Source organism: Akebia trifoliata, chromosome 3, assembly GCF_017979445.1.
Source record: "Akebia trifoliata isolate Shusen 1 chromosome 3, ASM1797944v1, whole genome shotgun sequence".
Classification (NCBI taxonomy): domain Eukaryota; kingdom Viridiplantae; phylum Streptophyta; class Magnoliopsida; order Ranunculales; family Lardizabalaceae; genus Akebia; species Akebia trifoliata.
Window position 1 is genome coordinate 43,579,957 of NC_141377.1, and position 18,073 is coordinate 43,598,029.

Sequence of the window (18,073 nt, forward strand, 5' to 3'; positions counted from 1 at the left end):
TAATCTTATTAATAATTTCATTATCCCACTTCTTTTTTATCCATATTATGATCTTTGGGGGTACTTAAAATATAATGATCATAAAGAGTCCGATTTAATATGTTTGTGTAGGCCTACCCCAATAGATGGGTAGCATATCATTGGATCAATGGGTCCGAAAGACAAAGTCGTGGCATTCACACAAACTAACACCGAACTTAACTTGGTATAACAGCACATTAGGCCCCAAGTTGAGAAATTACTTTCAGTAATGTTCGCATGGTCTGTAGAATGAATGGTTGTGCAAATTGTCAAGGGAAAAGAGGGCTAACTTGAGATTAAACATGACAGATGCATGAAATTATTGTTTCTTTTGATAAAGCAACAAGCCAGCCAAAATCTAGCTCTTCCTAATCCTACAGATAAAACACAACAGAAGAGATTTCTTCATTATACTTTGCAATGTAGTCAGGGGCAGAGCTGTTCGTTAGCAAGTACATAACACACTGGACAATACAATGGGACTGCAATACCGATACCAAACAATCCGATGATATATCTAGAGTAAGTGTAAATATAACAAGTTCAACTAACATTTACACTGCAACAACACTGACGGCAACAATTTCGTGCCTCTGAAACAGTAAAAATACAAACATCTCTGAAAATCTTGGACTGACCACTCCACTTCCATGATTCTCACCAATTATGTGAACCACAAGCTTCTGCCAAACACCTCCTCTTTTGAGCCTTCGTGGGTTGTTGTGGGATTTGTCTTCAAGACACGATCCTCAACTACGAGCCTGCAGAAGCATCTTGAAAATGTGTTTAACCACCACTTATCCACTTTGTCTTGGACATACAGCTTAACAATAACCGATACCTGCTTGAATTCCCATGTGTTTCAAGCTTTTTAAAACTTATTATTGAGCCTTTACTAGGGTCCTACTCGACACACCATGCAATAACTTGACAAATCCAAGGAAGCTCAACTTCCCATCAGTGTGTCTTATCCAGTCATGAAGAACTGCATGGACTGGGACAGAAGGGCCAAGTCCAAGTTCCTGAAACAATGACAGGAAAAGAAAAAATCAATGCAGGTTCTGTGGTTTAAAATACAAGTAATGTTAACACCCCAAAAAAAAGTTTGCAGATATGTCATATACTCATTCGTACTATTAATGAAGAAGTTCCAAGAAATGAGGAACAATCCACATATGAATGATTGTAGACTTAAAATCTATATATATATATATATGATAGACACCAGGAAGTTAATAATTGGAGAGATGTATTAGGATAAAAAACGAGTCCCAAACAGCAACATTGATATTACTAAGGACATGTATTGGAAACAGTGTTAGAAACTTAGAATATATAGTGGTGAGGCCAACTACCCATACTCAAAAAAAGGTCACTTACATGTTAATTGCAGATTATAGTGTTGATCAATAAAAGAACACACTTACCGAAGCAAGTTCTTCAATGACAATAGCTCTGTTGCCATCCTTCTCAAATAGTTCATAGGCACAACGAGCATGTTGTTCCCACCGATCGAATGCTTCAAGCTGATGGACACTTAATGCTGCAGTGCAGAATTCTTCAAAATCCATCCTCCTATATTGAAGGGCATTTAGCTGTCATAGAAGGGAAGAAAATAAAGGTACCACCAGCCAGTTAGAGACCACAAAAGAAATAGCTGTATAAATTAAAATTAAAGAATAGGGCTTCTGTTAGCAGTAAACATATCTACCGAGGCAAGAAAATCAAGTGCACGGGACTCCTTCATTGCATCTGTTGCATTTTTTGTCAAAGCCTGCCCAGAACGTAAATGTTGGAAACATCCTTCTTAACAAGCAGTGAAGAAATTTAAACAAATTATTTGATGAAAACTGACCGTCCTTATATTCTCTAAGGTTATGCTGCCATTTTTTTTTGGTTCCAATAGAGCAAATTGCTCCTTCAAATAAAAGAGCTCATCCACAGTCAATGTTTTGGACAGAGCCTGTTACATAGATGCAAATGAAAAGAAATTTAATGCGCATGTAAGCAAGAAGTTCGACATAAAATCTCTCTTTATACATTGCATGTGGTTGTGTAGTAGAAGTTAATTCAAACATACATCTCTCTCCATTCATTGCATGAGGTTGTGTATTAGAAATTGAAAACTAAATATAACAAATGGCAAAGTTGCAAAGCAGTAACAAAGTAAAAGTCCAGTGATTTTGATAGATTCGTGACTTCACTTGAATACACTCTCAACATTTTCTCTTTTAACTTAAATCTTCACTGAAACACTACAATTCAAAAGCATAAAAATTCAACCCTTCACCCACCTAAGATGAGGAAAAAGTGTCAATACCAAGCGTAGTTGGAGAATCATAATGGATTTTCTGCCAAACATTTGAAAAATTAGGGTTCTCATATCTATTTTCTTGTACATTGTATCATTTGCCTGTTTAGTGGTCCCTGTCCAGCTCCAAGTAAGCTATATAGTTCATGATTCCATAATTTGTAAACCCCAACAGCAATAAGCCAACTGCAGATGAGCACAAAAAATGCACAATTCTTCCAGGCCTGCATCAATCACTTCGGTCTAGTAATTCTTTCAAATTTCCAAAAATGGGTTCAAAAGATCCAAAATTTCGGATAAAGAATAGGCTATTCCAGTGGGGTGGTGGTGTTTTCTTCCAGCTCTTCTACATCCTCAAGTGTGATCAAGTTTCACCAGAACCTAAGATATGACTTGAAAAGGAAAGTGGTGCAAGCTATTGGAGATTTTGAAAGTAATAAAGCCTTGGGCCAGACTTCTGTTCATTCCCCACCTTGAGACCAATTATCCACTAAAATAACTCTTCGATAGTTGTCTGTATGGAGTTACCCTTAAGAATGTTCAGGGTGAAATAGATCTTCAATTTTGTAGTTACAACTATGGCTTGGCCCAAAAATAGATAAATTCCAACTAAGGCTACAATACAAACCAACATATATCAAACAAGCCCAATTTCTTGTGGAAGGTTTGGGAGGTAAAGCATATTATGAGGATTCTTTGAGATTTAGGGTTCCTGTAAAACTTTTCAAGTGTTCTACAGGGGTTGTAGTGCCTTCCTATGGTTATCAGTGGAGCTATGACCTTACTGTGCAGGCTCCGCCCATAAATTCCACAAATGTTTGCTGACTTCACCAATATTTAAATCATTTTAACAACTTCCTTAAGTTATTATTTTGAATAATGCTGAAGTGACCTCAAGCTGGAACCTCATATCGCACTTCATGATGTGAAAGTGGATAGGAACCATAGATGCTTTTCCATTCGTATCTCGATGAAAAGCATCTATGGTTCCTATCCACTTTCACGTTATGAATAGCAATATGAGGTTCCAGCTTGAGGTCACTCCAGCATGACTATTATTTTTCCCCAATATTGCAAGCATTTTAAGTTATCATTTTTTGCGCGAATTATTCCCAGACTTTAAGGAGTTCTTCAAGGTTTTTTTGTTTAGATGGGCGCGTGCTGAGAACTGGTGCTGTTACCGACTACTCTTTTGTTTGTTCTTTATTGTTGGGCCTTCTCGACCTCTCATGCTTTTCATTTTTCAGAAGACTTTTTTCTTACCAAAAAACGCTTCTTTAAGATATCTCTTCCCACCCCCGCCCACTTTTTTTTTATTTTTTATATTATCAGAAACAGCTTCCTCAAGCTACAAAATATCAATTTCATTTTTTTTTTTTCTGAAAAAGAACAATATGCCAATTTCATGAACTTAAAGTTTTAGATGTGTTTACCCTGTGAACTTGCTACTGTTATTGCTTTAATAATTTTCAGAAAACATCAGTGTAGTAGATAATTTTGCCCAACCCATATGAAACAAAGTTTTGAGGGGAAAAATCTGCATAAATTTTCTTTTTGACACGTATGTTTTTGCATCAGCCATTTGCTAAACATAAATATGTATCAGTCATTCATTTCCACACACACACACACAAACAAAAACAGAAAAACAAAAATAGAATGTAATATCACCAGATACACACCCTCAAAGCAGCCTTACGCAGAGATGAGGAACGCATATATGCCTTCATAAGCTTGAATATTAGAATGTCGAGAGGTACTTTTACATCATTATAATTTCTAATCCAAGGATGACCTGCAAAAAAAAAAAGATTTTTTCACTGGTTCATGAATATAACACCAGAAATCCAGCATTTTTGACAGGATAAATGTACTCACTTAGAGCCTGAGCAGCAGTCATTCTTTTGCGTGGGTCTTTATTCAATAGACACTTGACAAAATCCTTTGCCTCAGAAGATAGTGAAGGCCAAGGTGGTTCATCAAAACTTGGATCAGCTTTAAGAACTGCCCGAAAGATCCCGGATTCAGTTCGAGCCCAAAATGGACGGCTTCCACATAGAAGAATATATGCTATCACGCCAATACTCCATACATCAGCTTCTGTGCTGTAAGATCTATGTAAAACTTCAGGTGCTACATAGTACGCACTTCCCACAATGTCATTAAGCCTTTCATCTGCAAACCACTAGAGGCATTAGAAATCCGTTTATAACTCTTGAAGGTGAAAGTAGACTAAAATCAACAGTATTTGAAGTGGATACTTGTCACCAGGGAATCATGACCAACCTGGTTTGACAAAATCTGACAATCCAAAGTCTATAGCCTTCAATTGGGAGTTTTCATCCTTTGAAGTAAACAGAAAATTCTGATCCATTGAAATAGCTACACTTAGAGAGGAATACAGAAAAATAAACAAAAATCTACTAATTATCCAGTAATCACTATGTGTCATGAGAATATGCAATAACTTCCAAGGTGGGAAATCTTATTTCCCAAAGTAGACCAACAAATAAATAACTTCCAACTCGCATGACAAGATACATCCCCTAGAAGCAATTCCATCTTATAAAATAGACTAACAAGTTACATGGGAATATGCTCTACCTCTGGCTTAAGATCCCGGTGTACCACACCTTGTAGATGGCAAAATGCAACAACATTCAATATCTGTACCATGACAGCCTTTGCATCATCTTCTGAGTATTTTCCACCCCTGTACAAATAAAGAAAAGACCGGCTATTTATAATCCATAGACAACTAACAATCCAAAGTGGAATTCAACTCATTCTGAACATTCACATTTGGAAGTCTCAAGAAATGAACTTGAAGTTAAGCATAAGCATCAATAAAAGAAATACCTTGAAAGTATTTTATCCAAAAGCTCACCTCCTTCACATAACCTAAAAACGCATAAAGGTTCCATCAAATTCTGAATGTCAGGTACCAACAAGAATATCTATAGAATCACCAACAACCATGCCAACATACCCAAAGAAATGTATTTAGACAACATTATGCATAGAATGGCTCTTCTTTGTTTCCTCATTCCTCTTTATTTCCTTCTTTCAATTATGTGTTCAATTATCCCAAACACAAAAGATGTAAGTAACCAATTAATTGTACTCAGTCATAAAGAATTGACATTTCATGCCAATTTACCATGACATTGATATGGGAATGGTATCCCTCATTACATGGGAAACAGTATCAAATCCATAATTTCTTGTACATTACCTTTTTATAATGTACAGTTTAAGTATAGAGAGTTTTAATGTACAGTTTAAATAAACAAATAAAACAACAAAAAGAAGCATCATGGTGTTCATGCTTATGGGGTCTAATTTTAAATAGCAGTGTCGTGTTTAAAGCTTACTCCATCACTATATAGACATTGTCATGATCTTCGTAGGCATCATAGAATTGCACTAGATTATCATGTCCTGTCAAAGCCTTCAAGATTTTCACCTCCCTTCGCACATCCTCAATGGCAATGGCCGTAGTCATCTGCCAACAAAGGAATGGACAATTGTTATTAGATCGAAATGTAAAAAATATTCAGAATAAAGTTAAAAAAACAAAGAAAACCTATGTACCTATGATATCTGGATACTTCAACATGCCCAGTAGAACCATATCAACACGTTAAAATAGTGATACTGATATCGGATATTGCAAAAATACTTCTATATCACAATTTTCTCATTTTCTACATCACCATTTGTTAATTCCTTAACTCCTAACATATTTTTTCTTTGTAAAAAGAAATATGTAAATAACTGCATAACATGATAGTGTGATACTGAAAAACTTTGCAGTACAAGAAGTTTCAAACAGTTTCATGATGTTTATCCAAAAAATAATAAGTCTGGAGAAAGCGTGTTATCAAGAATTTTTTTTTTATAAGTATAAAGATTTTATAAATACCAAAAAGAGAGTTAAAAGGAGGCTGAGGAAGCCCCAAGCAAGAAAACGAAAAAAGAAGAAAAAACACAAGAACCACTGAAACAAAATTACAAGTTACAAAAACGATCCCATCTGAACACAAAGTCCTCAAAAGAAACACTGAAAAACACATTATTTAGCTTCGCCCAAAGAAATAGTAAACCTAAAATTTCCATAAACACAGTGTGCTCATTACTCTCCTTGCCATGGAGCACCCTGTTGTTTCTCTCTTTCTAAAGATCCCAAGCAATTGCCAGAGGAAGGATCGCCCACAAATGCCTCTTTCTATAAGAGAAGATATTATAAGCCCACCCTTCTAACATCATCAAGGAGGTTTTTGAAAGAATCCAATTTATTTGAAACAAGATAAGAAATAAAGCCCAAACATCTTGGGAGAAAGAGCAATGGAGTAAAGTATGATCTACAAATTCCCCGTCATTCACACATAGGGGGCAAAAGTTTGGAGTGATCCACCCATGGGCAATCAGATTATCCAAAGTGAGAATCCTCTCCAAGGAGGCAAGTCAAACAAAGAAGAATATCTTGGAAGGAATCATAGTAAACCAAATGAGAGGTACTTGATAAGAAGATTCTGGCCTAGGAAGAAGGGCTTTGTAGAAAAACTGAACTATGAATCTCTAGGCCTTGACCCATTTCCTCCTATCCTGATCGTTCTCCCATATATACATCTTAGTTTTTTGTAATTACTGAGCTGATGAGGACATCATTAAAGTCATCTGGGCCAATTTTTTTTTGGTCGGTAACTTGGGCCACTTATTAGGTCATTTTTATTAAATATTTAGCTTAATAAGGGCTGATAGCCAGCCTACTATTTAGGATTCGTTTTATTATTTAGGTGTATTTTAGGTAGTTTAGATATTTTATTTATTGCTGAAAAACAAATTAACCTTAACGGTAGATTTACTTAATGATTAAGATTAATTCTAATTTTGTATATTTTATTTTATTAATTTGTGTCCCACATTAATTAGGGTTACTTGAGTCATGTTTTAATATTGGCCATTGATTGTTTTAATGGTTGAGATTAGATTAGGGTTTTAAGTCTTATAAAAATAGTTGTAAGGACATTATTCCAGATTTTTTATTATTATGAGATTGAATAAAATTTAAAAGTTTTTCTTGAGATCCAGAGATTGGATGTGTGGTGTGAAACCATTGCTCTTCTTGATGTGATTGCAGAGTAGGATTACTTTCTTCGTGTGCTTCCAATGTAATAATCATTTATGTTCTTCTCTATCATCTTAATATTCATCTTCTTGACCTTCTTCTCTAGATTCTTTTTTTTTTCTTTCTTCTTGATTTTCTTGCCTCTAGAACTTGCTGTCAAGAAATCTACTGCCACCGTTTTCTTGGCTGAACCCTTTCTAAACCCTAATTTCATCATCAAGAACCCTGTTGTCCCCTTAATCTGCAGCCCATACAGTGTCAGGCGATCCATACATGATACACCTATCTCCATGGACCTTATTTTTATCTTATTACTGCATGATTATTCCAAACCTTACATTAACCATTAACCAGTTACAACCTTCCTAACTCATCAAGAATCCTCTAACCCCATCAAAAAATCCATCCAATTCCTCCCTACACCATAAAAACCCTAACCGAAGCCTACGACTTACCCCAATTAAAACCCCACCTCTATTTTTCTTTCACCTTTTATTTAAATTGATAAATACTCCCTAACCAAAATAAAAAATTACGTTCATGTTCCCAAAAGGCACATCAAAATAATAAAAAATTATATTACCATCCACATTTAACGTAGATCCACTAAAACCAGCCTCCCTAGGGTTAACATGATTTTAGCTATCCCTACATAGAAAATACGACGCATCTCTCTGCCTACCCATAGGGGGCTCCTGGGAGAGCATCTCCATATGAAAGTCAACTCAGCAAATTTTCACCATCCATATCTCAAAGGCTTTTGGCCTGCACCAACTACAATAGATTATGTAATTCAGTTACTCATCAAAATACTATTTCCTCCAAACTACACCTTCCATTTCTAGATATCGAGAACTTCCTTTTTCCCGTATATCAAAATCATCGTCCAATAATCACTTCTACAAAATACAGCCCAATTTACCAGCATAATTTTTTTTTGTATAGAAGTACACTAAAGGGAAAGGATCGCTAACGACTATTTTAATGACCATTTCTCACAAGGAATCATTAAAAAAAACAAAATTTTCATCACAGAAACATATTTTCCGCTGAAAGAAAACACGACAACTAATACAATTAATTGAAACAATCAGTGCCAATAATTCAGATCCTACTAATGACTTAACGTTCAAATTAACATCATGAATCACGTCCAGCAAATCAAGATCAAATTTTCCATCTAGAAATTATTAACCCGTAGACAGAGAGAGAGAGAGAGAGAGAGAGAATCAAACCTTGGCCTTGGGGATGACCTTAATCGCAACCTGCTGACCTTTAAGCTCCCCTTTTTTAAACTTTGCAGCACAAGTATACCCAAAATGCCCACGCCCAACCTCATCTCCAAGCTCATACTTGTTCACAAGGTTCTTCGAAAACCCAAAGCTCTTATCGAGCCCCGCAACAGAATCAGCTTCACTCCCCTCTGGAATCGTAGCCGCATTCGGCTTCACCGATCCATGTCGCCTCGCCAACACCGATCGAATATGCTTGGCAGGCGATGGTGGTGGAAAAGGCTTCTTAAAGAACCTCCGTGGCGTAGAATTGGAACTCGGTGCAGGCGATTTCTTCGAAAACAAGTAGTGAGCTGGACTCGGACTGTAAAATGGGAAGAAAGGAGACCGCTTTACTACCTCCACACCATCTTTCTGTTGCTGTTGCTGTTGCTGCTGCTGCTCGTTTCCGCCATTAACAGGAGATTCGGAAGATTTAGTGTTTTCTTTCAGTTCTTCTCTGGAAGCATAAAGATTAGGTTTGGGGGAGGGTTTCGAGTTGCAGAGACCCATCTCCTCCCAACCAAACACAATCTGGCAACCCTAATCTTCACAACATTTCTCTAATTTCCGGGATCGATCGAAATTTAGGGTTTTTTGTTTTTGGGTTTTGTTGTGGACTCTTTGGTCTCTGCTCTGCTTTCAGATTCGATCCCAATTAAAGACGGATATTGGAGAGAAGATAGAGAGATGAGAATGGAGATAAAAAATGGGAATCTTCTGTGAGAGTTCGCTTTTGCTGGTCAGTGTAATGGATCCTTATCGAGGCAGAAAATCCAGGTTGTACAGTCTAGACTGCCACGTGTCAATCTAAGGAAAACCGGATTTATTATACTTTTGTTTTTGTTAATGGCAACTTTCTGGTGCGTCACTGTAGAGATCTTTACCAGCAAAATCGTGAGATTTTATCGTGCAAAAAGACTGTAAAGAACACTCCCTAGGTGAACACTACAGTGCACTTAATCCTGTAAAAAGGTGGTAGGGTCTGTGAAAAATTGATGAAAAAACGATTTTTTTTTTTTTTTTTTTTTAATATGATATTCAGTTATATGATTGTACATTTTCCAAAGAAATTCATTTTTACCCAAAGCAATATTTTACAATTTGGTGGAAAAATAATTTTCTACCTAATTCCCCAACAAATGATTTTCCCACTTATTAATTTTTTTAGAGATATTTACCAAAAAATAATCAACTTTTGACAAATTTATGATTCTAGCTCACTGTTCCTGTTAATTACCAAAACGTGAACGATAACGATTTTGGAGGATTTTAAAGCACTATTTCGCAGGTTTAAAGTGACAATTTCATTTTGAACATGCAAACTAGTCTCTACGTTTTGAATTATTTTTTTAACGAAAACATGATTATTCACATTTATGTAAATAAAATGAAAAGTTGTCGGAATCGTACATAACTCATTTTCTACTCATGAAATAATAATTCACCCTTTTTTTTATCTCACAATTATTTCCACCATCATACTGAAATCCAATTCTTCTTCTTTTTTTACACTTTTTTTCTAGGTGCAATCATCTCCCGTAAGTTATTTTTCTATAGTTATTTTCTTGAATAATTCATTTTGTTTGAAAATGTTTTCTTTTGCAATCATACAGGCTATCAAATTATTAACATACATTAGTTTTGAAATGAGATGATGAATCCACTTGATTTTCACCTACATTTCTAATTCTTATTAATTAAATGAGGTTGATCTCTTTATATGTAAATAGACTCCTCCTGCCATCAAGTGGGGGGCATTTACCCAAAAAAAAAAAAAAACATGAGGGCACTCATCTCAATTGAGTAGGGATCAGTTAGGTGTTTGGTTCCTAACCAAGGTCAGGTGGCACCCCATTTTATGTCATGTGGCAATTTTGGTGATCTTACGTACCAAAAATCATATTGTTTGATAACTTGTATCTACTAGATATAGTCTCATGAAAATGAACCAAAATCCAACGATAAGAAATCATTCTTAAGACAATGATATATTTAATGAATGCATATCACCAATCAAATTGATCTTTTGTATGTAGATTAACCAAGGGATGGACAACATATCCATTCGATCAGTGGGTCACCAAAAATGACATGTGACATAAAAATTAGGTGCCACCTGACCTTGATTAGGAACAGGACACATGACTGGATCTCTATTCATCTCAATTTATTTTTGCTTGAAATAATTTTCTTGATTTTAGTGCGACCTCTGGCAAGTGCTCCTGCAAGCCCTCCTTGTGCTAAACCGAAACTTCATGCTCAAGTGTTAAGAGTCTTTAGAGACAATGAGATGATTAAAAATGTTTAGTTGGGAGATTTATACAATGGAATTGAGTTTTTCACCTTGCCATCTCTATTGGAAAAATACTGTTATTGTGTAGGCCTACTTCAAATTTTTTTATGAAGGAAATATTTAACATATTTTTTGGCTAAATTGGCATGTGAAATTCTAAAATATTTTAAACATACCATAAAATTATTCCAAAAATCTATTAATATACATATTGGCCTTATTTTTATCTGTTATTTTCTTTCAACGCCAGATCAAAACCAAATGCAAGTGAATTAATTCTCACTTATACTCTTAAAATTGTTTATTAATAGGAGAAACGTTCGGAGGCCCTAAAGAGAGTCAAACATTTTTCAAAATAGGAATTACAAGTTTTAGAACAGGCTGATTTCTTGTGATGATGATTTCTATGGTGAAGAGATCATCATCATCAAAAACCAGTTCATTCCAAAACTTTTAACCCTACTTTACAAGTTAAAGAATTGTATATTGTTCAAACCACTTTTGATGGGGTTAGAAGTTTTAAAATAGGTTAGTTTTTGGTGAGGATGATCTCCTTATTATAAAGATCATCCCCGCAAAAAATCAACCCGTTGCAAAACTTCTAACCAATACATTGAAAAAATGTTTGACTCTCTTTAGGGCCTCTGAATGCCACCGTATTAATGTATATTGAAATAATTATATATTTTCTTATCATAGACTGGATTACTAGATGTTCAGTGACAAAATCTTATTTCATATAATTAGCAAAATAATTAAAGCATTTTTATATAAAAAAAACATAAAAGATTATTGATTCACTTGGATTTTCATGAATTCGGTTAATATTTTTCAAAATATTGGAATCATCATCTATATTTCAAATGAGTCATCATGATGTTGATCATTTTCCTGAATTGACTCGAAGATTGGGATGATTAGCCCGAGTCAATTCGGTCTTGGACAAATTTTAAAATCATGGTTGGACAAGAAATGGATTGCTTTTGCAGGTAAGGGAGTCTGTGGTGTCACATTAGAGAACCATATTTTATTAATGTTCATTTAGTAAGGTGGAGCGCGGGAATTTATCCCACTCACAGGAAACGGGGAACAAACAATAAGTCCGGAAGAGTTCTTTTGTCTGGACTCTCATTTCTCCAACTAACTTTAAATTAAAAATATAATATTTGATCGTAAACATGGCCCACAAAGTCATCAATATGAATGATTCAGTAACTTTTTGAATGGACCACAACGAAAGACATCATGGAATGATGTCATCCAAGCTCATCAATATTGGGACTGTTTCAAGTTTTGGACCTTGGTGTTTTGATCAAGGACTTGGTCCACTGATTGAATGGTCCTGATTGATTTATAAGGCACGTGTAAAATAATTTAGGATCCCAACTGCAACTTAGCTGTGGCACGTGGTACAGTTTTGCTCATAATTAATTTTCTTATTTGAGTTGACCACTTATTAGTGGTTTAATTAGGGGCAAGTTCTCGGTGGCTTAATTGGGTTTCATTACTTAGACAACTCAGCTGGGTCCGCCCCCTCGACTTTTTTTTTTTTTCCTCTATTAATTATAAGTTTAAGGACCCGTTTGGCTGACAAACTCGGAGGAAGTTTGAATTGCAACTTTGTGACCTAGGCCTGCTTGGTACACTACAAATCATTTGCTGAACAAATATTTTGCAATGAAAAATTTACTATTGGAAGTCGCTTGTGAAACCATGTTTTGTGTTTGATTGGTATTTGTAATATAAAAGTTTTGCATCAATTTCTTGTAAATATAAAATGTGGGAATAATTTTAACTTGGAGTAAGGATTCTGTAGACACCTCAATTTGAACGGGCCACTTCTCGAAAGAGCCCAAAAATATCGATTTTCCAAATAAATGGGCCAACGGGCCTTAAGGGCCCAACTCATTGAAAATGGACATTTTTACCAAACCGAGGCCCCTAAGACCTCTCAATGGTTTAGGAGGCCACCAAAAGGACTCGGCCTACCTTACGACTTCCCAACATTCACCGCTCCGCTTTCAAAATAAAAAACGTCAAATTTTCGATAAATTTCACTAACGGGCCTAAAAAGCCCGATTCGCCAACACGTGGCATTTTTGATCAAATTAATGATTGCAAAAATCTAAAAAAATTAAAAATTAAAAAGGTGAGACTTGAGATGCCTACCCCTCCTCTACTATCACCGCTCCGCCTCCGTATTCGTAAAAATCATTTCTAAAACCCAAGCCCAACACTACAAAGCCCACAAATCATTAACCATATCCAATTCATTGTCCAACCCACAACCCTAACCCATAAACCACAACCCACATCAACCAATCACTCTTTTATCATCAAAAGATGACACATGTCATCACCCCATCTCACCTCCCTCACCCAACTACCTACCCCATTAATTTGCTTTAAATCCCATCTACCCACACATCAACCCATCACCTTTTCTCTCAAATCAAACACATCTACCCACACCCCTAACCTATACCTCCCCTAATCTACCCTCATCATTCCCTACAAAACCTACATCTACAACCTAAACCTACACCATCCTCTCAAGTCAAACACTCAACCTCTCCCATCAACCTATCCCAACCCTTCATTTCCACCCACTTTAACACATGGCATCATCTCCTTCATCCTCCCAAAATATCATCAACCACCTCTTTAAATCCTTCATTCTCTTAAACCAAACACCATTTAATCTCAACCACCATCTTAAACTTACCTCACCAAACACTCCACCCAAATGGGTTGGGTAGGATCCAAACCATTTGGGTCAAAACTCACCCATTTAACCCCCCCTTACCTAAATACCCTCCAATCTCCTCTAAATTACACCCACTTCTCTCTCAAACTCATAACCATTCTACCCATTTTCTTCACTTCACCCCATTATATCCCTAAAATAACTCCTAAACATCTATAAATACCCTCCTCCTCTTCCCAAAAATGGCCCCCAACTTCTCATTACAAAACTTCTCCCCAACACTCTCTCTACTAACTACCATCACCAATTCTCACCAAGTTTACCAACTCTCTCTCACAAATCATCTACAAGTCTCACTAAAACAAAAGAAATCCCTACTCTCTCTAATCACCTCTTCCCATTCTCACACTCTCATATTATACTAAGGACTCAAGAAGACCCAAGCAAGAAGAAGAAAAGAAGAAACAAGATACAAGGTGGGTTTGAAGCACACCCCCCTCTCTTTCTCTAACCTTCTACTATTTCCCTCTTCTAACACCCCCTTCTTCTATTTTATTTTACCCCTTTTGATGATTGGGCCCCAAGGCTAAGGTTCATAAGGGTCATTTCCATTAATGAAATGACCCTATGATCAAGCCGAAAATGAATCCCTACTTAGGGAACATATGCACCCACGTGGCACAATTTTTTTCACCTTCTTTTAAAAATAAAAAATGATCGAGTTATTTGAGGTTACCGCCACGTGGCGGGGAGGAAAGGGTGCCTAACACCTTCCCTTTTCTCCAACCGAGCCGCTTACCCCGGATCTTAAGGTTTGATCCGTACCTTATCCACGTGAGTCACTAAAATGCCAAAATGTCACTTTTTTCAAAAATGCACATCGGGTGACCATTCACACCCACTTACAATATGAATGGTGGCGACTCCAAATCATTGTAGATGTAGTCATCATAATGACGAAATCCCGCGTCTACAGATTCAAAATGGTATCCGGTACCAAGGTTGGGTAGCATCCAATTTTATGCCACGTGGCATTTTTAGGACCCCCTGACTGTATGGATATGTCATCCATCCCTTGGTGAACCTATGTACCAAAAATCATAGTGTTTGATAACTTGTATCCACTAGATCTAAGCTCTTGAAAAAGAGTTTACATCTAACCATTAGAAATGATTTTAAAGACAATGCTACAACCAATGGGTGCCTACCCTTTGACTTATTTGGCCTTAATTTAAAAGAAAAAAAAAAATAGTACATAGTTACACTAACATGCATATGAATTTACAAAAAATACCCTTATGATGAAGGATATTTTTTAAAAATGAGGGGTATTCTTGTATTTTTCAAATGCACACAAATTCATCTCTGATGAAATTTATTTTTTGTGAATAATAGATATCAATGTTTGTGTAACAAGTATTGAGGGTTATTTTGAAATTTAAAAATTTATTCGATGAAGGGTATTTTTGTAATTTCAAAATGCAATGATACGTATCTTTGACGATGGGTATTTTTGTAAATTTATATGCATATTGCTATAAGAAATACATATCATATTTTTTTCTAATTAAAAATTCTTTGATAATAGATATTTTAGTAATTTGATATATATAGGTTGGAGTTGAATAACTTTGCAAATGATTTCATGGTACTTTTTATGCAACAAATCATTTGTTGAAAATTTGTAAGAATTTAGATAATTTATGCAAATTGTGCAATAAAGCATCCCTAAAATGAATTTTAAAAAATTATTTGCATTTGCAAATGATATGCAACATACCAAGCACCGCCGGATAAATTCTGATTAGTTATTTGAATTCCCAATAATTGAAACTCTTCCTAAAACCTAAATTTGGTGCAATAGTTACGTATCACAAATAAGTCTTAAGAGTCATGGCTCCACTCGTCCCACCACGTTTAAGTGCTAGAGTTCCATGAATCGAGCTGGTTGTGATGCCCAAAATGAGTCTTCTTTAAGTACTTGGTTATTTTTTAATCTGCATCTTCAACCTTAAGATTCTATCTACTTCAAACCATGAAAACAAGATAGGATTTTTGGACAAGTATAAGATGATTAAATTTTGGATAGAAAAATCAAGGGTTCATTTTACGAGAAAGTCAGATGAGTTTGAAATGAATGGATCGAAGATAAGAAGTTTAAGTAGGTCAAATATAATTTATCATAGAGATTAAAGAGCTTGAAGATTACATAAATTTGGGAGAAAAATCAAAGATTTTTTGACATTTAGAATATTCTTCATTAATCATTAATTTGTAAGAGAAGAACGATGTTAGGAGCGATGTCATAAATTTTAAAACATAGGGGTATCTCAAGTATTCTCCAATATTTTACAGATTTATATAATTGCATATGAAATTTATTGAAAGATTGTTTTCCATAAAATGAGATTCTTAGGTGTACAATTGTGCCTTTTACAATCCAAAACATTTTTTTTCCTTTTATATCAAAAAATAGTTTTACACTCAAACCCCAAGGAAAATGATTTTCTTATTTAACGTTGTTCTCGTAGGATCGCCTCTCTCCTGAAAACTAAAATCCAACTGTCGTTTTGATATTTTTCGAGGAACTATTTCATTTTCCCGAGGAATTCAAGAATGGTTTTTTCCGCAAACAGACCCTACCATCAAAACATGTCCTATTAAGTCTGTTTCACATCCAGTCGATCATTGTATCCTCTTTTAAAGTGGGTTCCCCACTAAATGTACTACTTATGAATTTGTACCAAGTGCTCTCTATCTTCTTCTCTCTTTGTGATCATTAGATTTTGACCAATAGACACCAAATTTGACCACTCTAAATAAGCTTTAATACACACTAAATCAAGATGTTTCCCTTCCTCCTAATGAAAACTACTCCTTCCTTGCAAATAAAGGTTTAAAACCCATGAAGGAAAGTTGAAGGTGAGGTTCAACCCATGAAGGAAAGCTGAAGGTGAGGCTCAACTACTTGAAAACAACTGCCAACCAACCCCTTTTGATGACCACTATTGCAAATATTAGTTAGGACCCACATAACATGTGCCAATGATGCAAGCACATGTGCAAGATGCAGTTGTACACACGTGCCAATCAGTCAGTATTACATAATTGGTTGGACCACCTTTTGCATGATACAGCTACCAATAAAGAAACCATCACGTTGGAATGGTTTCTCTGTAAGTAAAATTAAAGATACACACTAGACTACGAAACGGTTTGTGAGTTGGGTTGAAAAAGCCTTTATTATTTCCCATTAGAGGAAGATTATGGATGAAGCTTGCACGCATGAACGCCATTTTATATTGCGAGATCTTATGCTTCAATTATTTGTCTCCTTTGATTACATGCTACGCTTTAAAATATAAAATATGAAGGTTTTAATTATTTGACGACCCTGGGCTGTTAATGGGCCATGCTTTGGTCTGATCTAGGTATGGGTAGTTTTACTAAGTCTATTTAGTAATCGGACAGGGAGGGCTAAAGAAGATCCGATTAATTTTAGGGTCGAGCTTGGGAACCCAACCCAACCTACGAATATGTTTGAAAAGTTGGGTCTGGCCCAAACTGAGAATTAGATGGCTTGGGCTGGGCTACAATTTTTAGCATGATGGCATCAATATTTAGGACCTAGTCCATTGATAGCCTTAGAAACACATTTGGAATGTGTTTCCAGCCCTTTTGACACTGAGAAGCGCTTTTTCACACAAATTTGGTGTTTCGATAGAGAAGTTGGATGCATGGTTTCAAAACTCATCCGAGACCAAGAGGTATCTCCTAGTCATCTCAGTATTGGGCATGGACGAGACGGACGGACAAGTCAAATTTTCGGTCGGATTTAAAACACCAAGTTTATTTTTTCATTTTTGAACTAGATGTCTCAAACGTATCGGAAAACTTGTTCAAGACGATTCGATATCTGGCATGGACAAGATGAGATACGAAACCAAGTTTTAAAACCATGGTTGGATGTGCTCCTCGTGAAGAAAAAAAAAAACAGAGAATGGAGCCAGACTTGCTTCCCATGTCTATGTGCATGGGAAATAATTTTTCGTGAATCCCCTATAAAACAAAATTATTGGTTGATATTCAGTTTTTAATTTAGGTTTTTTTTTTTATTTCCTTCCCTCTTATGCTGGGAAAAATTAGTAGGTGAAGGCGGGCTTTGAACCACCCAAGTGTTATCAACACTACTAGAAAGTCTATTGAGCTACCCAAAGGTGGCGAATTTTTTTGTCCCAACTCTTTTTAGATCAATTCCGGATCCTACTTGGAAGTGGATATTGATGTTTAAGAAGGATGTATATGTTCCAATTAGTTACATAATATTATGATTCAT

The 18,073-nt window shown here is 35.8% G+C and overlaps 1 protein-coding gene across 1 annotated transcript; it reads right to left on the reverse strand.

The window, feature by feature from the left end:
- Nucleotides 1–402: 402 nt before the first annotated feature.
- On the reverse strand, nt 403–9,488 carry LOC147407180 (CDPK-related kinase 5-like). Its single transcript, XM_086435606.1, has 11 exons — nt 8,699–9,488; nt 5,707–5,837; nt 5,192–5,233; nt 4,937–5,045; nt 4,619–4,697; nt 4,211–4,507; nt 4,015–4,127; nt 1,877–1,984; nt 1,733–1,795; nt 1,449–1,616; nt 403–1,043 (listed from the first exon to the last, which is right to left on the reverse strand). The coding sequence occupies exons 1-11, from the start codon at nt 9,245–9,247 to the stop codon at nt 903–905; spliced, it is 1,800 nt and encodes a 599-aa protein (XP_086291732.1). The 5' UTR covers nt 9,248–9,488; the 3' UTR covers nt 403–902.
- Nucleotides 9,489–18,073: the final 8,585 nt, after the last annotated feature.